This window comes from Etheostoma spectabile, chromosome 8 (genome assembly GCF_008692095.1).
Source record: "Etheostoma spectabile isolate EspeVRDwgs_2016 chromosome 8, UIUC_Espe_1.0, whole genome shotgun sequence".
Classification (NCBI taxonomy): Eukaryota; Metazoa; Chordata; class Actinopteri; order Perciformes; family Percidae; genus Etheostoma; species Etheostoma spectabile.
In genome coordinates this window covers 26,279,039-26,298,394 of record NC_045740.1, presented here as the reverse complement: position 1 = coordinate 26,298,394, position 19,356 = coordinate 26,279,039, and the positions used below count along the sequence as shown (strand labels likewise).

Below are 19,356 nucleotides of genomic sequence, written 5' to 3'. Positions count from 1 at the left end.
GCACTTGTTGCTGTTAGCGTGAACACAACAGTGGAGGGAGGGTGTGTGCAGCCAGTCTCATGCAGAGGGTGACGGTGTGTCTGGGTCCGGCTCGTAATGGTATGTGGCCTGAGTGTAGCTGCCGCCATGCTGCTGGTTGCCGTGGGACAGGCTGTGCGTAGTGTCCTGAGCCTGCTGGTTTGGGCCCTCGTAGCCTTGCAATAGCTGGGGACCCGCATTGTTCTCCGGTCCCTGTCCGAGCCCCAGCTGATGGGGGTTGTTGACCCTCGGTGGCTGTGGCAGAGTGTCCAGCTCGTCCACCTGTGGCCCTGGAGGGTGCATGACCACCAGCTGGTCCTGGGGAATGTCTGCAGCCGCCGCAGCCAGGTTGGTGGTGGACTTGGACTTGACACACTGAAAGTCCACATGGCGGCTCTTCCCTTCCTCCTTCTCCCAGGACATACGGATGAAGGGACGCTGCACGTAGTTGTAGATGACCTCTGGACGACCTCCAGGACGCCGCTTCACCTTCTCTTTATAGGTTGGGTAGCCTGGAGAAAACAAGAACAAACATTTACAAGAAGAACATTCATCTTCTCTCCTACCTACATCGGCCCCGCACCCTGTTCCCCTTCCCCTTCTACCTGCCTACCCACTGTGCGCAGTGCTGCTGCACATGAGGAGAGGGGATAGGGGCTGCTCCTCTGCTCCTCAGTCACAGAACAGAAGAGAGAGGTGACCATTTGGCGGCCACAGGAGAGAAATACCTTGCATGCTCGCTGGTTAATACTAGCTCCGTTTTACAGAAAGTCAACAGATTTTTTTTGCTAGTTACTTTCGTGAAAAAAAGTTGCTAAGGGGGTCTGAAAAGTAGCTAAATCTAGCGACAAAGTTGCTAAGCTGGCAACCCTGATAACAACCCCCATTGGACTAACGTTACGTCACATACACATACACATGTTGCCCACATGGTTACCTGTCTTAAAGGGAAAGGCTTGGCTGGTAACAATCGTGTAAAATGTAGAATGGTGAAAGTTTACTTTTCTATCAAGTAGCAAAAAGTTTTAGTGTCAACATCGCAATGTGAATATCCACATGCACACATCAAGATGTAGATGAAAAAACAAAAAATCATGCAGCCTTATTGTTGAGCTCTTTGGGCAGGACTTATGAAAAACTGGACTGGCATTCTCAATCAGTGACATCACTAATTGAGGAATTTCAATTTGTTTTTAGGCAGTTAAGAAAAAGTGCTGTCTCTGAGAGAGAAAGCTCTGTTTAGAGTGAGATGTGTTTTGTTTTTTAAATTTATACATCTATTTTTACATACACAAAAAACTATATAACACTAAAAAAGCGTATTTATGGAAACAACTACAGCTGTCTGTTGGAATTAAAGGAATATTTTGACATTTTGGAAATACACTTGTTTGCTTTCTTGTTGAGTTAGATGAGAAGAATGGTACCATTCTCATGGCTATACAGTAAATATGAAGCAGAAGCCAGCAGCCGGTAAGCTTAGCTCAGCATAAAGACTGGTAACTGGAGGAAAAAGAAGCTGTGTCCAAAGGTTATAAAATGGAGCTACAAGCAACTCTTTAGCTCACTAATTGACCACAAGTATAAAACCGATTAAAATATTCCTTGTTTTACAAGTAACATTTCAAAGACTCTAGGGAGTGACTGGTCCTGCCCAAGAAATAGTCCGGCACATAACCAACTATAAAACGTCAAAATATTGCTGCTTGAATTCGACATTTCATAAAACCTGTAACAAAAAACACACTTTTAGAGAGCATTTTATTGGTGTTCCCTTGCCTCAGAATTTAGCTATTGACACTTATATGGTGTTCATTGCCAGTGTGAGGACATGTAGTGATGCCAAATCATATTTTAAAAGCTCAGTAAGGTTCCCACTGTGGCCTTGGGGGGGAAGTTCCAGTATTTTTCTTTAAAAAAGGTGCCCTGCCACACAAAACTGTTTTACTTGCATTTTTGAAATATGTTAGGTCCATATTTTGTTTGTGTTATGCTGTGAATGTGAAAATGAACTGCCAAGTTATAAAACAGCCAAGCTATGACAGAGCTTTATTCTTGTGAAATGGCTTATTTGCAAAATAGTGAATGTAAATGTGCTGTATTTATATAGCGCTTTTCCAGTCTTAACAACTGCTCAAAGCGCTTTTACATCATACAGGATACATTCACCATTCACACACATTCATACACTGTGGCCGGGGCTGCCGTACAAGGTGCCACCTGCTCATCAGATAAACATTCACACTCCGATGCGCAGCACCGGGGGCAACTCGGGGTTCAGTGTCTTGCCCAAGGACACTTCGGCAATGACTGCAGGGGCGGGGATCGAACCACCAACCTTCCAATTGGCAGGTAACCGCTCTACCACTGAGCCACAGCCGCCCTAAATTGTGATTGCCCTACTGAATTCTTAAAATCTCCAGACTTCCATTTCTAAAGCAGAAACACAGATAAAACTCCCCAGTACCAATTACATGTATTAGTGTGATTGTAAAGTCCTTTTTAGATTAGATTAGATTTAGAAAAAAACTCTGTACCTTCTATTCCCAGCCGGATCTTTTTCAGTCCTCTGTCCTTCAACACTGACTTGGCCACATCTCTGTTCTCTATGTACTTGAAGAAGCGGTACAGTTTGGTGCTGTAGATGACTGTTGGGAGAAAAGAGGGCCATTTAATACATCAATTCACCACATCACTTTCAGCAACGGCTAAAGATTTTGGTTATCTGCATTCAATCTTACAAAAAGACCAATACTTTCAATGTCTCTCAATACTTGTTGACATTCCTACAGATTCCTTTTTCCACTTCCCTGACAGCTCCACGAGGGGTCTCAAGCTAGGTTTATGGTTGCTATAGTGTTCCAAGCCAATAGGGAAGTGCCAGAAACGGCAGTTTATCGAGTGGCCACTTGTAGCTGGCTCCAAAGGGGAGTCAATCCCCATAGACGCCCTTGTGAAACTTCACTAGCTAGGCTGCAGCTCTGCTGGTTATTTCAGCTAATATTAATTGAGTCACTGCACTTGAGTAGCTGGCTGTGTGTGTGCCTTTAGGAGAAATGCAAATATCTGACACATAATATGGCTTGCTGTGCTTTAAATTGTACTAGAAGACCCTTTCTAGAAGTCTGCGCTACATTACTTTTTGTTCAGTGAGTAAATTCTAATATTTTATTTAACATTATACATTAGCATTATTAGCACATTAACTAGATAATTAGCCAAGACAGAAATAATTAGACTTGAAGCAAGACACCCAGCTAACAGGAGCATAATAGCCAAAGTTATGAACGTTAACCGACATGCACCAAAGTCAAAACGTAACTTTGATAGAGAGTAACTCATTTAGAGTGATGATACTTTTAAACAAAAGGCGTCTGTCTGAGGTTGGAAAATAAAAGGTCCACCAAGTTAGCTAGGACCGGTTAACTAACCCTACTTAAACCTAACCCATGTTAGCTGTTTGTATTATTTACAGAGCTTACTATAGCTCAGAAGTCATGGACAAAGCTAGTGAATAAGTACGTTGTTCTGAGTTGTGTAGGCGGTCCTTCAATGTGGCCCAGGGCACATTTCCGTACACTCTGCAAAAATAATATGGTCTGAGTGACTGGATTTCAATGAATCTTCAATACTAATAATAAGAGCAGAGCTGTCGCCGGATTTCATAAATGAAGGCATCTTAACCGGGTTTTTTGGTAACAGATTCAGTACTGTGATGGTGACAATATCTTACTCTGTGAGTACTCCTCTCCCATCTGTGGAGGGTACTCTTCATCCCAATCCACCACATCGTCATCAGTCAGCACCACCACGTGACACTCCCTCTCTCCGCTGTGAGCGCTGGCCACCATCAGCGGCAACACCATCTCCTCCAGGTAACACTCAAACTGACGCCGGGCCCCATCATTAGACAGCTCGTGCATTAGGGCGCCTGGGGAAGAAGCATGAAGATATTCGTGTTTAAGAGAAGACAACAAAAAGAGAGAGGGCAGCATGTAGAACACCGCTGAATCAATTACTTTTCCTCCAACAAATAGGATAGCCAAGTACTATTTCTATAAGGTCTTTGTAAATTATAGAGGGTGGTTTAGACCTACTCTATCTGTAAAGTGTCTTGAGATAACTAGTTATGTTTTAATAGTATAAATAAAATTGAACGGAATTTAATAATTTAAAGTTTGAGACTATGTACCCTGGAAAGCTAAATTTGAATTTGCTCTGCGAGTTACTCTAGCATCAAGTAATGCCGCTCATTTGTAGCCAAGCTGCACCAATCACATCGGTGTATCTGATATAGGCGGAGCAGAGGCGCACTAAACAGATGAGAACAGTTTAATCTACCAGCTACCCCGCTGGTAGCCAAGCGTACGGGGCTCTGAATAAGTCACCCTGTGTTTTGTTGTGATTGGTCGTAGTGTTATCCGATTGCGTCCGGTGAGATTTTCAAATGGGTCTGGATTTCCAGGCTACATAATCTGGGTACCACTACAGAAACTAAATCACTATTGTCCTTATTACCTCCTTCAACTATCAGACTTGAAACTGAAATTGCATGTCCACTTAAGTATTATTGACATTTTGGAATCCTGCATTTCTTTCTACTAAACCTTAACATGAGTTTAAATTAACTATTATATTTAGATTGAACAAAACTCAGACCAAAAAATGTGATCACCCAATCAAGCAAGTGGTCAGAGGTACAATTGGCTACATTCATGCCACATACAGCATAAGAACACTGTGTAGAGCTGCTTAAACATTTAAACATAATAAATGTAAATTTAATGAACTTCTGAATTCAAACTCTTAAAATATACAAACAGAAAACGTGGTTTATATGTGCAGCCTTAGTTTGGGTCTATCTAGCAAAGATTGATTTAAAGTAAACTCAAATTAACCACAAAAATCACACGGAAAAGCAACAACTAATGACATAAAACCCAGAAAAACCACATACTGTTAGTACAATAATAAAACCTGCATGCCTTGGTTGGTTATGTGACTGCTTAACAAGCATTAGATCTCAAAGCTAATCACTACCTTCTCAGAGCCAAACACACACACACACACACGGCTGTTGAGCTAAAGCTGTTTCTCCCACACACTCGGAGGCACCAACATGCACAAATATTATAAATGCACATGGACGTGCACCAACAACAAAATGGCATTTCCATGTATCAGTATGTTGTCACAAGTACGTCAAATATGGAACAACATTGAACAAACTGCCACATGAGCCTGTCACAATCTATTATGCAGGTATCTAGACTACTGTGCACTTATGATGACAACTGGAAGGTCTATGCCTAGTTTTAGTCCTGACAGATGGTCATATTCACAATAACAGCTGCAGTAAATGCCATATTTATGTCTATCAACAATATTGTCTGCTGTGTTGTGGACATATTATTGCTGCTAACGTTTTCATTTATTAAAATTAAAATAAGGTAGTGGGTTGACTATATGCAAAATATGCAGTTATGTCTACATTCTGTCTTCAAACACAGGCAACGTCGGTTTGTTTTTTTGCTTAATTTAGTAATACAAAAATGATGAAAACAACCTTTGCTTCAGACTCGCCAAAGTAAACGTGTTACCAAAACCAGCAACTACATCAGTCTGCAGCTCTACACAGTTCAGACAGTAATTCAACCGCTAAACAAGCCACATGTACAGTTTTGTGTACTCACTGAGGTCTCTGCACTTGATGGTGTTGTAGTTGAAGGAGATACAGAGGTAGTCACATGCCTCCCTCAGCTCGGGAATGGAAACGCCGTCAGGGCAGCGGATTATCCCCGACTTGTAGTAATCCTGCCATTTTCAGCAGCACGCACACACACAAATGAATAAATGGGCAGAATGGCCGGCGTTCATGCGTACACAAAAGCATGGGAGAAAAAACAAGACGCCATTATTGGTGCTGCTTCAATCACACAGGCGAGAGAGAGAGAGAGAGAGAGAGAGAAAGAGAGAGAGAGAGAGAGAGAGAAAGAGAGAGAGAGAGAGAAATGGATGGGAAGAGGAAAGAGAGGGATGGAGAGAGAGCTGTGATGAAAGTAAAAAACAGACGTCACACTAGAGAGAGAGAGAGAGAGAGAGAGAGAGACTAGGAAGAGAAGGGGGAGGGGTGGAGAGCAAAAGCTGACTACGTCACTTTCCCTCCCTGCTCCACTTTCCATCCTCTTGTTGTCTCTGTGCAGCCTGTGTCAAATAAGACACTCACACTGGCTGTTTGCCAGGAGGAGTTTCTAATCCAACAGTAAAAGGCTGCAATGGAAACACGGAGGAAAGACTGGGCACACAAGGACAGAAAGCTTGGGCATCACTCACTTCCTTTTCTGTACTTCCCTCACTTTCTTGTCTCCATAACGCATTATGCCATAACCACAGTTAAGTAATTATAACCCCTTTAGTAATGCATTAACACATCAGAGGCACATTAAGAGCCTAGAAGGAGTTTCAAAATGTTCCATTTCCGCCCCTAAGTGAGTCTGATGAAAACTGATGTGTCAGCCCGTTTCAGCCCTGAGATGTTCTCGCATTGCACAGCTTTGTGAAGGAATAATCTCAGAGATTACGTTGTGTTCTGCCTCTGTTCAGAAGTGAACGTAGGCTACAGCTCACAGCAACTTAATACTATAGTCTGTGGCTTTTGTTTGATATTTAGTCTTGGCAAACGGCTTTTTATTGAGTTTCCTCTTAGCGAAATGATAGACACTGAAAAGCATTGGGCCTCCAGGAAAGAAAAGTTAGTTTGGTATTTCCAGCAATCATGTAGCTAATGTTGAAAGCAGGAAAAGAGTCAAAGGCGGTAACACCCCCCTGTTATAAAGCATTCTGTATGTATGCGTGTAACGTGCTGGTAACCTCCCCCCCCCAAACACGTCCCCACACACACACAGATACATCTCGCTTTGTTAGACAGATGAGATGCCCCAATGTCAGCAGAGCAGTAGTGCCCTCTTCTGGCAAAAGAAAAGTTATCTTACAATTATGTTTTCCTTTTTTGTGTTTGCAAAATAAACAAGCGCAAACTAAGTGAGTAGTCAGTTTTATCTATGTTTCTTTTCATTTTGCAAACAACCTAACACTACTTAAATTCATGCCCTATGACATGGCCCAGGAATTTTGGACAGGGATATGTGATGACCTGATTGCAGGGAGCCGGGTTGCATTCAGCCTAGGACTATTTATTTGAGGGATAGAAAAGCACATAAGAAGCTGGGTTCAGACTAGTTAAATGATAGCCAGACAGAAGAGGATGGAGGAATGAAGGGGTGCCTTTAATCAAAGAGTGTGCTTGTGATATGGCTAGTGAGTGATAGCATTTGAAAATAAATGTCATTTAAAAAGGTGCAAGATTGAATGTCTACATTAGAAAACGGTACTTAAACTTTCTGAGGGCACTTAAGAACGATAAGTGGGGTGGTTCAGCAGGTGTGGGGGATGTGTTCATGTTGTCTATTGTGTGTTTTGTTTGAAAAAGAAAACTAATAAAAATTGTTAATCATAAAAACAAAATGCCAGAATTTAAAGTAGAGAGAGACTTCATCCTGCAGGCCTCACTCTCCCCTCTCTGTCTTAGCCCCTCCCATCAGGTGAGCAAGTGCATGCACCGGCTTTATGCAGTAACATTTACGAGTACTAGTTATTCATTTCATGAGAATGTGCTGTTTTCTTTGTAAAGCACTTTGAGATTACATACTGTGAATCAAGGAGTGCTTCTCAATCCCAAGAATGCAAGGAACGGACTTGTGTTCTTAGGGAGAAAGTTCTTGCCAGTTGTTCCTGGAAAAATTAACTCGCAAGGTCACGAGCACACAAAACGCTGTTGACACCTTGAGTCGACACATTCTTGCTGGTATTGCACAATACCACAAAGGTCACCTGCAGCGCTTTAAGCAGAAATTAAATGAAAAGAAAAACCACAACAATACAAACACGTTATGAATCATTTTAACAAGCTCCGGACAAAAACAAAAAACAAACTCATATCACTATTGCAGTATTATCGATAAAATAAAATGTATTGAGCTTTGAATTTTTTTTTGTTCAAGACCAATGTTGGTGTACTTGATAAGATACTGCATGGCTCCAACACCCGTAAAACTATTTATTCTAACAGATGAAATGGTGAATAAAGACAAACAAGATTATCAATGAGAGAAGACTGTAATATAAAACATTGCTCAACAAATTTTACAATAACTGCTTTTTTATGTTTTGTTACAGCAACAAAACAATAAAATGCTATCCCTATAAATAATTATTTAGTTTTAGTCCATTAAAAAAATAAAAGATTAGTGTGCACTGTAAACATGTCCAGGGAAACGGATAGCATTGAAAATCTTCCAACCTGGCAGCACAGAAGATCGATACAATTACCACAGTTTTCAAAGTGAGCCCCCATGATCGGGTCACAAATTCAGTATCTGACCAATTGTGAAATATGGTGACAATCTCCCTGTCTGCCCCAGAGTTATGGTGTAGAATAATGGCCAGAGTAACAATATGATGTCAGAGTGATCGCTTGACCTTAGATATAAAATCAAATGTCATCACTTCATCATTTCATGCTATTTTGTTTGAAATTGTCATAATTAGCATCCCAACCCTTGAGGTATGGCCAAAAATGAATTTTGTGAGGTCAATGTGACATTGACCATCAAAATTGATTTATTCTAGAGTCCAAGTAGACATTTGTGCCAAATGTAATGAAATACCCTCCAGGCCATCCTGAGGTATCACGTTCACGAGAATGGGACGGAAGGACATGATGCAGACAATCCTGATCGTGAGGCAAAGCACTTGCATATTTTCTCGGGCTGTCAAACGATTATTTTTTTCTTAATCACGATTAATTGCTGAAAAGTTAATTGCAATTAATGGATTGAAATTACATTATTTTTGCATGGACAGCAATTCTTACCACTGTATCTTGATTGGGAATCAAATGAATGCAAAGAAAGTTACTTTATGTACATGAACAAGATTTGTATTTGTTCATTATTTATTTATTTATTTACTGTACTGCAACTACTAAATCATTTTGATTACTCGCAGACGTCCAGTGATCAAGTCTTCTCAGTGCTGACAGGTCTGCAGTTAGTTGCCACCCATTTCGCAAGAGCTGTAGTATTGTTTTTAGATTTGGTTTCATCCAAAAGTCGGCAACTAGCACTCTCACTCTCCAAAATAGTGCTTTGCCTGAGATGACTAGCATCAACCTGAGTCACGTTAACTGTACTATGGTTAGCTTGTAGGTGGTAACTCAAGCTTGACATGCTTCAGTGATATTTTAATTCAACTTTACACATGTGCATATGTCTTTTGACTTGTCTAATGAGCCATCCGGGACTTTTGGAAAATAAAAAGTGGCATTCAGAATTGTGTTGCTGCTGTCTTTTGCCATCATGTCTGTAGCAGTAGGATGTGTTACGAGGAAGTAAGGCAGCTTGAAAGTAAAGGTGTGGCATAGGGTCAAAATAGTAGAATGTTAGGCACGACGCAGAGCCGAGTGAAGTGTTAAATATGGTGGCATGCGATTAAAAAAAATTTAATAAACATTTAATTGCCATTAATCGCATCACAATTAACGTGTTAATGCTGACAGCCCTAATATTTTCTTTTACACAGCTAAACTGAAGAATCCAAACAGCAGGAGAACGTCGATATAAGACCCAGCTGAACATCCCTGTCAGCACAAGCAGCAAAAATAGACCAATTGAATAAAGGGGTAGAGTGGAAAAGAACTGGTAGAAAAGGAACAGAACAAGAAAGGTGGTGGTAGTTTTATTGAAATGTATTACATGGCTTTGTTGAATGCTTGATTGTGATTGGTTAATCACAACATTCTGCGGTCTGTTATTTCTGTACCACCAGTCCGCAGAAAGAAGCTGGTATAATTAACATTTCTAGCTTTCTGTACAAAACCATTTTTTGAATATTATGTTTAATATATTTGGAGAGCACGCAACTTTTAATTCATTGTTAATAGCTGAATTGTCACCAATAGAATAGAGAAAAATAGAACAAGAAAACAGAAGTTGAAATTGAAGAAGACATACACTATGGGCTATGGGAGTGTTTAAAAACCTCTATCAGATGCTGTGGTGATTTTGTTTCATAGTTTATATGTATATATATATATTCTAAGGTCTGTCCTATTTACTGGAGCAGTGTACGTTTGCATTGCATAAGAACCTTATAGAATAGGAATGATTGTTCCAGGTATTAACCCTCAGGCTTAACCAGTGAAAATGAGTTATTGTTTGGAAAAACTTTAGATTTTTGATTGCAAAACGTCTTAAAATATGAATTAATGGTTTAAAAAATATATATTTGGCATGTGACCATGGTATAAGTGGGTTAATGTCCTATGAGGCATCATTGTCAGGTATTAATGGGGACACCTCCTAAGGCACCTATCTTATGTGTAATACGAATGGAAGGATGGAGGGAGATGAGTTGAAAGAGAATTAGAAAGTGAACACAGCACAATGCAGTGTATGTTTCAGGAGGGTTATGAACTCACTGGGAACAAGAGAGGAGGGAGAAAAGAAGAGAAGCAAAGATGTAAAGAAATGTATACTGTGTAGAGTAGCTAGAACCATTAGCCACAGATGAAGAACTAAACTCAGCATTCTCACCAGAATGGCTCTGAAGACAGTGGAGCTGATGCCATCGGCCACCTCAAACTCCCCTTTTTCATTGGGTTGCGTAAAGTTGTTGTCCCGCCCAGAACCAAACATCCTAAAAACAAACAACACGTTAGGAAAAAAACTGGTCTTTTTTAACTTGTGATGCTGGGTAATAGAACAAATATCTGAACAGACCGGTGATCATCTAATTGTATTGCTGCTGTTTGTTTCACGTTCTGATTTGCTTCAAAGCTGAAATGGCAAAAAACAAACAAAAACAAACAAAAATACAACTACATTATGGTTCAGCAATCATAAAAATGGTGTCGGCACAAAAGAGGAGGATGGCACTGCTCTATCAGCACTAATACAGTAAATGCTAGTTTACGCTGCTTTAGTTAATGGGAATCGCACTTGGTAGACAGGAGAGAAAGGTGAACAGAGCAAAAGCAATATTATGCTGAAAAAGTTTGATGCATTCAATGCAGTTTATTTCTTATTTTGTAGTTTATTTACCTACATTCAATCTAACTCTTAGTCATTACCTGCCCAGCATGGTGTTTGGTTGAGCTGTGAAGATGGCAGGATCCACAACAAATCTTGTATTATCCACAATAAGCGTTACTCTCTCTCCCAGCCTCACTCCACTGCGATGCCCCTCTTTACTGCTGAGGTCATACACGTAGATCATATCGGACAGTCCAGGGCCCAGTGTCTTCAAGTGGTGGTCTGCTCCAGGAGGACCCAGGGGCCGAGGTATGTGTCCCCCAATCAGGGCCCCTCCAACGTGGGAATACGGAATAGAAACTCTGCGAGGACGTGGACTGGAAGATCTGGAGGATGAGCCTCCATCGCCACGTTCACGGTCTATGGGAGAGAGAAGGACACATGAACACCAGTGAAGCAAGCTTCGAGTCAAACAATATATTAGTACATGTATGTTGTTAAGAGATTGGGACAAAACCGTGTTTGGCAAGTAAACTGACTTTTGGGCTGTGTAATCAAGACTAATAATAATTTCTTCTTTCTTCTCTCCTCACCATGCTGCCGAGTAGGAGAAGTGACATTCCTGATGCAGGGCGTCAGCTGACTCTCTCCTCTCTCATGGGAGGAGTCACGTGAGCGGTCGCTGGAACGCCGCTGTTGCTCCCGGTAATGTTCTGCTCCTCCTCTTTCTCTTGCTCCACCGACGGCACCGCTACCGGCACCAGCCCCGTACAGACTCATGGTGCTGACCTGCTGCTGCTGGTCACAGTCCAATACTGACAAACCACACTGACGGTCACTGATGGAGAAATAAGCGCAAACAAGGGAAATCAAAGTTAGGATGTCTTTCATTTCAGCTGAACAGCAACTCATTGTAAAGTCAGACTGGAAAACATTTCACTGACTATTGTGGAACAATTGTGTGTTCAAATTAGACTAAATCAAAAGAGGTTTGGTAAACGAAGAATGTCATGTGGTCTGACTGAGTTTTTATAGGATTGATATACCTATAATTCGTTTTCTTGCAACTTAGCAACTCTTATTTAACGGCTTCAATCAACTTGCTCTTGATGCAGTCGAATGTTGAAAATTAAGTTACTACTACTGATGTTGAGTACGGAAGAGACCATTTTTTTAAAGCTTTCCAAACTGAATTCCCAAACTGCCTTAAAAGTTTGATATGGTCAAAACTTCAAGTCGAAGTGGGATGACACTACTAATTATACAGAAACAATTTCATGGAACAATGAGAAAGATTACTCAATGCACAGATAGGATTCTCTCTAGGCAATTCAAGAATTTATTATTATTAAGGATTAAGGAACAGTTCAAGTAAAAAAAAATCTGAATTGGTCACGGTCTAGGTCACGTATGGATGGTTCGGTTCATTTTTGTCTCAGATGTGAGTCAAAAAGGCTTATAATATGAAGAAAACTACAGATTTGAAGCTACCTGACCATGATGGAAAAAAATGGTGGATAAAGCACTGACTGTGTGCTAGCAATGTGCAACTTGGCTTATGTTGGGGCAGTACTTCCAATAGGATTCTCAAAGACGTTGTTGCCAGCGCGAGGAGAGAGTGGAGAAGGAAAGAGCAACACCTCTGCACAGCATTTAAACAGGGCAATCCAATCCATAACTAAGCATTTGGTGGGTTTAAAGCAAAAGACACGCAGTCATGGAGGATGCAAGATTCCAGCATATGATTAAGTGATGTTACTTGAGCCACTATAATAACCCCTCTCGCCGATATTTCAGCAACCCAGTACATCCCAAACTGCATTTATTTGCGCATCCTGAAAATAGAATGAATAAAGCAGATATGTTATGAAAAAAGTGTACAAAGTGTGTTTGGGTTATTTTGCCCCTAATGTGTTTTATTTTTATTATTAAGACAGTGGCACCATTTCCATTATGATCTGAAACGTTATAGGCTGATGATCAAAAATGTCTAGTGCTGGTTGAGCGTTATGTTGATGGGCTAAGTCTATAACGTGGCCATTTTTATATAAAAATAACAAAACAATCTTTTTTTATTTGCACTATTTGAAGAACCAAATTCTTTAAAAAAATATTTGACAATGGAGTCTTTTTATTCATGTGCTTAGTCAGAATAATAGTTACATAATACAGTACAATAAATAAATTAAAAGCATGTAACAATTGGCAATGCCCCCTCTCTGTACCAAAAACTAACCAAACTGAACACTGTGAATCCAAAACCATCATATGAGCTGAAGTGTGCATTTTTTTTAACTCTATATTATAATTATTGTCATAATACAATACAGGATTGCACAAAGACATGTAGTATACACTGACACAAACAGTTGTGCAAAAATGACTCAGGGTAAAGGGTTTGTTGTTAGAATGCTGACCTGTGGAACGAGAAGAAAGCCTGTAAAAAGTCTAAAGTCAACTCATTACAGTAGAAGTGTGCTGCAGAAACTATGCTTTCACCAAATTTCCCAACCTCAGCCTCCATCCAAAATGCCCCAGCATTCATTGGAGTGTGTATCCATGTGAGACATTGACATGATACACTTGAGTAAGCGGTACAGGACAACAAATAGAAAGGGTCTCAATTGTTTACTTGTTATGGAGACTGTTTTTTCAGAAATTTTAGACTGATAGGTATAAGGCTGGGTATCGGAACCCGATACCTTGTTATCGACCGAAATAACACAGTACAAAGTATTATCGAGACCTCTTCAGTCACATGAAACCTGTTTTTGATCCTTTTTGTACCCATGTCCAGAAAATAAAGAATTTGTATGGTTTTGCATGTAGCCAGTCATCGCAAGTTTCTTCAATTACACAAATTATACATACTGCTTGTTTACGAGTAAAAATTGGATCATACTGCAATATTAGATGCTAAAGGTTTCGGTATTGATATAACAGAGGGTAATAATGGTCCCAAACCGTTTCTAACTACATTATTATTCAGTTGTATTATGATAAATTACATTCCTGTAGTTGTGTTGATGAATGTATCCATTTCACTTCCACTGCAACAGTTTAGCTGGCTATCTGATATGCTCTTATGCTCTTATACGCCAGAAACATCCAGGTCTCAGTAATTAAGAAAGCCTTGCTCACTTGAGAAGAGCTGCTATGAAACATAATGATGACCATCTGCTAGAGGCTATCAGAGAGAAGGAAAATGGGAACACGGAGGGGTGGATGGACAGAACGAGAGAGGATTATTTTTTATTTAAAAAATTGAGTTAGTGACGTAGAGAACAGACTTCTGTACAGCAAATGGCCAGACTCTTAAACAAACCACTAACATGTAAAGCCTTGACTTAGCTCCTTGAGGCAGATTTTGCATGAAGGTTTTATATATACTTTTACACAATACATCAATACAAAATAAATCAGGCGCCTATCAGTTCATGACCCCGAAACTAAGCTGTTTATTACTAAATAACAATTGATTGTTTCAGTGCACCATTAGAGAAGGCTCCCTGAATACTGGCGGACATCCTAACTTCTGGACCAGTTGACTGATTGAGTGGCTAATTGGACGGGTAGAGCTATACAAAGCAGACCAGGAAGTAGCAAGACCAGTGAACTCACACAAAAATATCAACCATGCAGTGTCATTAAGTTGAATTTCCACTTATGTCTAAGCTAGCTATACCAAGTCAACGTCACAGCTTAGTTTTTATTTTTTGGTGCCCCATCTGTCTTGTGTTGGCTAAGACTATATCTTGTACACAACACATGAAAACAAACCCTATATTAGGGGTTTCCCTGGCTCAGAATGGGCCTTTGGGGGGGGACACATGAAGCAGGAGGTGTGGGGTTCTTCTCCCAGACTTCATTTCCTACATTCTGATTTTCATTCAAGGAAAACATAACATTCTAGTGGCAGGTAGCCTAACAATTCAAAATATAAAATGTAATGAAATCTAATGAGGTAAGGACTTTTGCATCCTTCTACACTTGACCCCAAAAACCAGATCATTTCATTAAATGTAGAAGTGATTTACATAAGTTAGGCTAACTACTAAATTTGTACAATAATACAATAGTGTTTATGAATACAAAATGCTATGAAGTGTAATGTTTTCTATTTTGAAATAGGCCTATATTCTATTGACCATTAAATCGTCTGTGATGTTGAATATACAGCAGTGTAACAGACGGCCCCTATGGTTCGGCATGCATGTGAACAGCGGATCAATTGTAAATTTAACAGTCATAGTATGAAACACAGTTTAACTGCCGCTGTTATGCTGTTACGGAGTGCAGCAGTCTGCAGGTTGTTTAAGGAGTCAGGAAAATGCCAATAAAGCAGTCGCAATGTTGAGTACATTGTACTACTAAATTTACCTGACAGAAAATGTTGCACATTCAGATTCTACTCACAAAAGATCACAATTAAAATATGTTGCATTATTCATTTAACTATCCAGGTTATATTAGTTGAAATCTCCACCCTGAACAGACGTTAAGTACATTTAAGTACATTATGCTTTTTACATATGTCTTTGTGTGTGCTCTGAGTACACATTTGAAAGCAGGTCTACTAGGTGGTCATAGGAGGTTTTACTGTATGGCATAGGTAAAGGGTCTCATGAATTTGTTTGTTTGTTAGAATTTGTTTTTATAAAACTCAACCTGTAACATGTCGCGGTGGTTCAATTCGCCACAGTTTGGCTTTTGAGATTATCCTATTGATATCTCAACCTTTAGACACAGGCTATCGTCACTTTTTTCCCTCAACCTTTATGGTAAGATAGTTTAGTTTCATTCACAGTCGATTAATATCCGATATCCAACCATGGAAGCCAAGTGTGAAGCCATCGGATGAATGGTTGTTGAGATATTTGAGAGACACAGACAGAGAAGTGCCTTGATTTATATAGTTAAATAAATAATAATAAATAAATAATAAATAAATTGATACATTTTTAACTCTACTCAAAAGGGTAACCCTTCAGGAATCAAAGAGTAAAACAAGACCCTGTGCTATTTCAGTTTTTAAAAAATATCAGCTTCACAACATTGCTGCAGAATCTTGCAATGTCATTGAAGAAAGGTCACCTTAGCAGCTGAGGAAAGGTAGAAATAGACACAAGTGCATGTACAAACACCTTTCTTTCCGGTTCAGCGTGTTCAGGTGAGCTGTCTGACACACAGAGGACAACTTCCCAGCATATAACTTACACTGCCTATAACTGAAAATTGTGAAAAAAACATCATTCGGGGCTCTTCATATAAAAGCATAGCACAGTAGTCAGACCTATTATTCATTAAATCATGATTATAAAATATATATGGAAGAGAATACTGTCAAGATTTAGGTATTCTTTTGCAAACAGCTACAATTAAGTGATCTAGATAGATAGCAAGATATGACTGATTATAATAGGTTATATGTATAAATAATTAAATAAATACTTTTTTATATCTACAATGACATTAGAATGCTCGGCATAAATGGAATAATAAAAAAGCGGGTCTTCAAGCCAAATAGTATAGGCAGCCAGTGGCCAGACCAGCCGGCTATAGGGAACAAAGGAACTGAAGCAGCAATATTTCACTCAGGGCAGGCAGCTCCTATCATCTTTCACATGGCAATGCACGTATAAAGCAACCAAGATTTCACACAAGCCAAGAACTAGAGGGGGCAAATATTTCATATTTTCAATTTTCTTGTTACTGGGACCCTTGATATTACAGTCACTCTCTTCTTTTGCTGTAAATGGCCTTTATGGTACTTACAAAAGCTCTAGGTGCACGTTTAAGGTGTTAAATACAAATATTAGTCAAGTTCATTAACACATCTAAGTCACAATTATTCAGACAAAGATGTATCCCAGCAGTCTATTAAAAGCATGAGGTGAGAGCCCAAGCTGAGGGTCCCATCTATTATTTAGCGACTGCTGACACCAACCCACTGACGGGCAAGGGCAGAGAAGCTGCTCTCTGCAGCAGTCTGGGTTAAAAATCCATTAAAAGGGTGCAAAATATTAACAGGGGAAAACAACCTTACAACAACAATATTAAAAGCATCCTTTTCTTATTTTAGTGAACATTATGGGAATGAATCACATCATGGAACATAAAAGACTGTCATTAAATATCATATAATCACTAGTTACTCTCTAATGAGTCAAGGATAATAGTCAGTCTATTATAATTACAGAAAATACAACCAAGAGCCGGGTACCAACTGTGTATGTAACACAATGACAGAACTAAACCCCCGGTGCTTTGAAAGCGGACGTGCACCTACCGGTCGGTATCAGAGGGCCAAGTGAAGACAAAGCAGCAGGGGATGAGCTGCGGGATGACAGAGGCACAAAAGCCTTGCGCTCCTCCGAACAAAGCGGGCTTCCCGGCAGCTTCATCCTCGCTCATTACTTTCCAACTTCATCAGCATCGTTTCGCACACTCAACCTGGATTTTAACTCGTCTGTAAAAATCCACGGCTTCGACCCAAAGTTCTAAATGTGTCTAAATGGCGAGGAAGACGCGCGCCGGCTAGTCACACAGAGTCATCGAAGAGACCAAACTGTGAATGGCCGCGTGCTTGACTGAATCAGAGCGATGCTGCCTTCACGTGCTCCTTGTAAGCTCCCACTTCTGAGTTCTCCATTTGCTATTAATGCATTTCATTGAGGGATGATACGTAGGCCTATGTCATCAACCGCAGGATTTCTTTAGCATAATTTCTCAGAAAACTCCCAATTAAAACCTCATGATCCAGATGGAGCCATTAATAAGTCACCTCCGTCCTTCCCGTCGTTTAGTTTTGGAGTCAAATTTTAGAGGTATTCAGATCATGCAGTGTGGGATTAAACATCGGAACATCTGTCTGTACTACAACACCAACCTCCAGACTACTAACTCTGAGCTGACTGTGGTGTTTTCAGTTAACGTTCACGTTAGCTACACATCGATCATCCATCAAATAATATGCAAACGACACAGTCACAACGTGAAAACTAATTAATTGAAAAGACTATACTATTACGATACATGCTTGTAATAAATGTGTATAAATACAAGTAGGATTCACGCGTGTTATCCCTCAAGTTCCAATAAATCAATAAACAGAGGGACCCAGATATGTTAAAGTATAACCAAATTTGGTTCCACCTTAGAAAGAGCTTGAGCTTGTGTGTACACCTTACGTTAGCTTAATTTATTATTCGTATAGTGTTAGCAAAGCTACATAAAGTCAACAAAAAATGACACGAAAATTCATAAATTGTAACTAACGTTAATGAATTTCAACATATATTTATTATATTTCAGTAGAAGTACGTTAGCTAACGTTAGTTAAACCGAAACGTTAACGTTAGCACTAAAGGAAATATATTGACACATTTATTCTGTCTGGAATGTCTTCAGAATATTTGGGCTAACGTACGTTACCGAATAAAAATTAAATTCGACCGTTTTTGCTTATGAATAGTGAACTTAACAACTATGTAAAAAGCCAAAAGTCACTCGACATGGTGCTTTATTTGACTTTAGTTCGGCTAAGAGGATTTTAGACTTTTTGGTTAGCCTGGTAACTTTGTATTAACCTCTAGGTTAAGCTAACGTTTACGTTAATTACCTTCCCAGTACATTTCTTTACCTCCTTACGTTACATAACGATTTGTCCGGTTGCTGAAACAGTCCGCTGTGCAATCATCTAAGTTCGTGTAAGACAAAAGACAAGAGTTTTCGCAGAAACCCCCGTTTACTTGAACTACACTTGGCTGTGGATTCTTTGTTTTGGTTTGAGAAAGCGGAACTCGCGTGAAACATATCGCGAGATAATCGTACATTCCAAGGGACAACCCCCTCCCTCCCCCGCAATCACACATAAATCACACAAGCACACAAGTCTTTTGTAGCGTGCATGTAGAACAGTACATAGTGGTGACATTTGTGAATATAAAAAAAAAAACATAATTAAAAGCAATTTTATCCAATTCATTCATGCATTTATTTATTCATATTACACCATAGACTATGACACAGGTATAGCCTATATGTCTACTTATAAAAATAAAAGGGCTATTTCAAAATTAGGCCACATATGAAAAAAGTATATAGCCTATATCATTTCATTTTATATTTAAGCTAAATGAAATTGAAATGGAAGGCATGCATACCCTTTGATACAGGCATTGCCAAATCATAAACAATATGGTCCAACTGTCTTCCTTCAGTTTAATAAAGTAGCCTGGTAAATAGA

General features: G+C 39.7%; 1 protein-coding gene across 3 annotated transcripts; it reads right to left on the bottom strand.

Annotated features, from left to right (window-relative positions):
* Positions 1–6: 6 nt before the first annotated feature.
* Positions 7–18,922, bottom strand: LOC116693954 (BTB/POZ domain-containing protein 10). Of its 3 annotated transcripts, none has more exons than XM_032523335.1 (8): positions 18,730–18,922; positions 11,702–11,946; positions 11,207–11,528; positions 10,671–10,773; positions 5,712–5,832; positions 3,752–3,949; positions 2,556–2,666; positions 7–530 (listed from the first exon to the last, which is right to left on the bottom strand). In XM_032523335.1, the coding sequence occupies exons 2-8, from the start codon at positions 11,886–11,888 to the stop codon at positions 58–60; spliced, it is 1,515 nt and encodes a 504-aa protein (XP_032379226.1). In that variant the 5' UTR covers positions 11,889–11,946; positions 18,730–18,922; the 3' UTR covers positions 7–57. The 3 variants fall into 3 exon arrangements, with proteins under 3 accessions (XP_032379226.1, XP_032379225.1, XP_032379224.1); XM_032523334.1 differs by having other exon boundaries at positions 18,751–18,922; XM_032523333.1 differs by lacking the exon at positions 18,730–18,922 and adding an exon at positions 17,398–17,728.
* Between the last annotated feature and the right edge of the window lie 434 nt (positions 18,923–19,356).

Bases quoted from the DNA above. Each gene is read 5' to 3' on its own strand.
- LOC116693954 (XM_032523333.1), bottom strand. From the start codon at position 17,522: ATGAGCGAGGATGAAGCTGCCGGGAAGCCCGCTTTGTTCGGAGGAGCG. The intron at 11,947-17,397 runs GTAGGTGCACGT...TTTCTCCATCAG, and splicing joins TGGCCCTCTGATACCGACCG to TGACCGTCAGTGTGGTTTGT. The intron at 531-2,555 runs GTACAGAGTTTT...TGTTTTCTCCAG, and splicing joins GATCCGGCTGGGAATAGAAG to GCTACCCAACCTATAAAGAG.